Here is a 5392-nt window from a genome sequence, read left to right as displayed (position 1 = left end):
AGGCAGATGCGAATGATGTCGGTTCCTATGCTGGGCATATGCGGGCAACCGTGATTCTCCCTCCATCTGTCTGTCTCCCTCTCTGCGTCAACAGTGTCTCTGCCCCTCTACATCACCACGGCGCGTGACTGGGCGATGGGGGCAGGGTTCGTCAAGTGCCTGGATACGCCCCATCTTTTTTGGGCTCTGTTTCTCTAAGTTGCCGATGCCTGCCTAAGGATGACTCGTCTTGCCGTCCCAAAATGGAAATCCATTATTCCACCCGCTTCTTCCTCGAACCTCGGGTCGACATCTTAAGAGTCTCTCGGGCGTCGTAGGCGACAGCCGCCGCCAATGGTTGAGGTGGCCGAGAATGGGGCTGGAGTGGCTAGTGTCCTGTCAGAGAGGCGTGGTTCCCCATCTGTCCCATGTCTGTGTCAACTGTCAAGTTGGACAGGATGGAACATCTGAGACAAGGCCCGAGATCGACCCCCTCCCCTCCGTCATGCTGCAAAGCCTTCAGGGGCATGACCGGTCAGACATGTGAATGACACCACGACTGCAAAGCGGTTGCCATGTAGGCAGATAGATCATACAATCGCAAAATGCACAGGCCCCACTCCCCAAAGATCCTTTAACAGCCTATGAGGGACGAATATCCCCAGGCGACGTTGAAACAGCTTTGTGACCGGGGGCCTATTCCAGGGCATCATGTCAAAAAAATCACCGAGTTATTTTGAGCGACGCCCTTCAGGAATGGATTTTCGGCTGCCTCAACCAAGGGGGAAGAGATCTCGACGGATTCGGCAGTTGACGTTGCATCACATCACGTCACACTTTCACACAGGCCGGGCAGCCTTACCGTCAGCAGCGGGTTACTCAGAGGGCACGTGAGGGTGTCAATTGAGCGCAGCGTCCCCGGAATGGTGGGAAGACACCACCTTCATTGTCTGAGGCACCAGGCAACCCTGTCTCGACCACCTTGTCTCGGTCACCCACCCAGAGAACGGGCCCAGTGGAATGGAAGGGAGGGTTGGAGAATCTGGCTCGAAGTGAATGCAGTTGCAGGGTTAGAGAATAGATGTCACTGTACAGAACATGGTGCGTGTAGCGCCGTACCTAGGTACCGCACCGTGAATCGACGGGCCACCAATGCAAGGCTGGGGTGGGCTGCCTCCACAACCACCCGATCAGGAAGCCGAGGCTGGCGTCTTAGTACCCTTTTGACTCGGCCGCGCCTGGGGCTGGATTGTGTCGTCGGGTTCATCTGCGTGTGTGTGTGTGTATGTTGGTGTGGTACGTTCGTGCGTGTGCATTGGTCCCAACCAAGGTGCATCCAGTTTCCGGCGCCATGGTGCTGGTGGGAAGCCACGGGCGATCCGGGACCATCAAACGGGCCAACCCTGAATGTGACGAGCGACCGAGGTCAACACTACCACACCATGACTCCGGGTCCAAGACATCCAACTTAGACGTGCAGGTTCCCTCCGTGAAGTTCCACAATCGTCCAATCTTAGCCACGCTTGCAAGCGACGCGAGCACAGCGGCTTATGCTGATGTTGATGTCCGACGCTCGAAGATGCATGGAAGCCTTCGGCGACACAACATATGTTGGCTTGTAGCCAATGAGTTGGATGGGTCGATCTATCCCGGGTATGCTGCGATGCACTGCGCTGCGATGCCAACAATCGGTGGCCGAATCGGTGGCCTAGCGGATGACAGCGATAGGCCCCAGGGGTTGGACACCACAAAATTAACACACCGAGGTAGAGCAAAGAGACAAGCAAGCATTGCCAAGGCCGGGAGTTTGGCTGCAGGCACAGCCCTATGGAGCACAGGGAACTGACTCTTTGGCGTCAGCGCCGAGAGCCACTGTGCAGTGGTGTGGCTTTCGGCGGGTCTATTTCCAGCCTGAGAATCCCAACGAACGAGAGGACAAGGTGAAGGAGGTACTCACCAGGAACCCCAACCCATCAGCCACAGAAAGCCATTTTGCGCTTTGCCTATGTCCATTGGCATGCCGCCGGCAGGGTCAGTAGAAAGGGGGTTCCCAGCCTGCCGAGGAAGAAGCATGTGAGACACGAGAGAACGTAGAAAGTCACTTGTACTCAGCGGAGGTGGTCAACAACTGCCGTGGTCGACAGGAGGTCCGGAAAATAGGAATTGTTGACGATAAGATCACGATGTGACCGAATCCTCCGTGAAAACCCCGGATGGCTCATCGATCCAACTCAATGGGGCTCAAGGGGTTTGCGACAAGGCTCCTTGTTCCCAGGAATAGCATGGGTGAGGGTTTCTGATCGAAACCAAAGTTCGAAACAAGAGCAAGAAACGAGAGACAGTCTCAGAATAGCAGAGCCTCGACCCTGGCAAGACTCGGAGGCAGGGGAAGGGCCAGGGCACCGGGTCATGGGCGCAGCAACCCCAACTTCCACCCCCCCTAAACACCATCTCAATTGGCGGCTACCCTAGTTCTTCTAGTGCAACCACTCTCTCAGCCGCGGGGCCCTTTGGTTTGAAGAATCACTGAAAGAGGAACCAAGTCGGGTTTGACAGAGCCACGGAATAGTCGCGAGAGAAGTTAGAGCAACTTGTTCGACAAGAGCCGCGTGAGAAGAACCGGGGGCGGAAAGGAGGTTGCATTCTGACTCTATGACTGCAGATCATGAGGCATCCGCAGGCACCAACCAGCTCTCGCGGTCGGGCGTTGCGCGTTTCTCTCCGGGCACTGTCGTCGGTGATGCAAAACTGTGAGTCGGAGGTGGAGTGTAGAATAGTAAGAGCGCAACGAGTGGTCTAGAGCTGTTTGGAGTGCTGGGGAAACTCGTGTTCCTGCCTGGCCTGCCTGGGACAGAGTGGATTGGTTCCTAACCTTGGAAGTTGCCAGTTGCACTGGGACCAATGGTTGGAGGGCTGTCTGGGCGGAAGGTGCTGTGCAGCTTACCTCACTACCGGAGTAGGGAAGGGACGGAAGGCAGTTTCGTGGGCGAACCACCTCCTCCCTGCCTGCCTTCCATCCCATCCATCCCATCCCCCTGGATACTTGGATACCTACGTCAGGGCCTGACGCAATTCCCCGTTGAACCCTTCGGAAACTGGAGTTTCTGAAGGACCACCAGACCTCGCGCCGCCTCATTGCCACGCCCATCCCCATGCAAACAGAGCCAAGACGGTCGCCTTATTACGGTGCGTCATTGTAAGGCCAAGAAACCCGTCCCGGCGGTTTCAATTGCCCGGCGCACGGCGACAATGGATGTCGTCGCGTCGTGACACTTCGCAACCAGACTTGAGATGGAACTTGTCCCACCAAAACAGCGAACCACAATCACCCCGCGGGCACCAAGGCCACGGCCGCGGCCGCGTCTACAAGCAGAAAGGTGCATCGAACCCTTCCATTTCTTCCATTTGTCGGCACCATCGTCATCCAGGGTTCGCTCCTCCACTCTCCCAGTCGCCCAGTCGCCCAGTCGCCGGGCCCGTCGTCCAATGCTCAGTGGCCCGTGGCTCCAGGCCTGTGACCCCCCCGTCAGCCCTGCTGCAGGACACCCAGTTAGCCCCATTGGCGAAGTCCAATGGGTGACTCTTCACGCCGAATCCACTGATGCCCTCGCAGCACCCATCCCCATCGGTCGCATCCTGGATCCCATCCATCTGCATCTACGTACCTCACCCTGCGAAAGAAGTAATTCTTAGGTACTACACCAGCTACCCCTGCCTCCAGGTGCCGTACCAGGTACCCAGGCCACCATTCCATCTCATCCACACCGTGCTGCGCCATGACAGCCCTCGTCCTCGCGATGGAAACCCTCCGGGACGCCATGGCATGGACAGGATGGCACAGGCGCGCACAGGGCACAGGACGCCAGGACGCCAGGCCCCAAAGCCCCCAAAGCCCCCAGGACTCCCAAGGCACCTTTTGGCTTTCCGCCCTTGTGGGCCCTGCGCCATCCCATGCCTGCATTAGACGCGACCAAGCCTTAGTCACCTGTCAGGACAGTCAGACTCAACTGCGGCTATCTCTCTCTCGCGCGCTCTTACTGGCGTCTCTGCCCTCGCTGGTGCCTTGATCCTCGCCCGGGGAGGGTCTCCCTGAGGTCCGGGAGGGGCGTGGACACTCCCAAAGTCCATAAGCAGGGCGTGCCGGTATCGTTGAGTCTTGATCTCCAGGCTACAAGCCGGACCTATAAGGCTGCGATGCCTCGTCTGCCTCTATCGTCCTTCCTGCCAGCAAGTCTTCTCATCATCATCAACACATATCTAGGGCGCTCCTCGCTCTCTCTTTTTGCCGTCTTGTTTCATCGCATCGCCCTTGACTTGAGCTTCTACTTCTCTCCCGCTCTACCGCGAACATATCCGATCCTCCCTTGAGATTCAAATCTAGACGACACTTATTAGACACTCGAAACAACACCAACACCACCATCCTCGAATTGAGAGCCAACACCACCTCTCCTCTGCCCCCTCGCCACAGTTACCCACCTGAACCAACACCAGGCCAATATCTGGGCCGCTTTCGCCATCATGTGCTATCAGCTTGTCGAACTCTACTCAGCTTGCCGCTGCCTCTACTACCAGCATGCCGTTGACCGCTGCGCGGCATACGGTCGTCCCAACCACTACGTTGAGCAGCGAACCATCTTCGTTGGTTACGCCTGCAGCATGCACACTGGCCATGCCGCTCAGTACTCCTCACAGTATGGCCAGGCCGACTACAGTGGCCACTCCAGCTCCTCGGCCTATCGATGAAACATCCTGTCTTCGGTGACTTACTGCCAGTCATGGCACTTCTCGCGACTCCTCAGGTTTGGATTTAGTGATTGGGTATCCTATCTCTGGTCCTTCAACCCGTCGCGACTCTCCGCGTTGCTCGTGGCTCACGACTTTCGGACCCGTCCCCCTGCTCCAGGAACGATCCGATAACCAGTCATGCCTGGCAGCCACTCCTCAACACATTAAGCTCTCGTCATCATCGGTCTTCCTCACTCCTTCATGGGCAAGCATCTTGGCCTGCCCTACTCTCTTGCCATGAAACTCGTCACGACGCTACCGAAGACACGAGAATGAGATCACGATCATTACGTGAATAGAATCACGATTCGACGCCCCTCCCCCTTCTCTTTGACACCTAGACGGACGAAACACGCCTTCGACTACCAATTGCACCCTCCGTTGGGTCGATCTCCTCTCTACGATACGGCCTTCTACTTTAACATCTCTGCTCTCATTTCTCCCATTTTCCCATTTCATTTCCGTTTTCAGAAGACTCTTATCTCGGCATTTTTTGGGGGTTATTTGCATAGCGATGGATTTGGTCTCGACTCGTTTGTTACCTGGGTTTGGAAAAAAAGTGCGATGCGCTTACACGACGGAAAACATGGACACCGGTTTACATTCTACTCAGCTTTGCTGATTG

General features: G+C 56.5%; 1 protein-coding gene across 1 annotated transcript; it reads left to right on the top strand.

The window, feature by feature from the left end:
- Window positions 1–4500: 4500 nt before the first annotated feature.
- Window positions 4501–4725, top strand: BGZ61DRAFT_493611 (uncharacterized protein; the record flags this gene model as incomplete). The annotated part of the gene is made up of 1 exon (XM_046250669.1): window positions 4501–4725. One exon carries the CDS (start codon window positions 4501–4503, stop codon window positions 4723–4725), a length of 225 nt encoding a protein of 74 aa, XP_046104575.1.
- Between the last annotated feature and the right edge of the window lie 667 nt (window positions 4726–5392).

This window comes from Ilyonectria robusta (genome assembly GCF_021365365.1).
Source record: "Ilyonectria robusta strain PMI_751 chromosome Unknown BGZ61scaffold_9, whole genome shotgun sequence".
Classification (NCBI taxonomy): Eukaryota; Fungi; Ascomycota; class Sordariomycetes; order Hypocreales; family Nectriaceae; genus Ilyonectria; species Ilyonectria robusta.
Note: the sequence above shows the minus strand (reverse complement) of the source record. Positions and strands in the feature narration are given on the sequence as shown.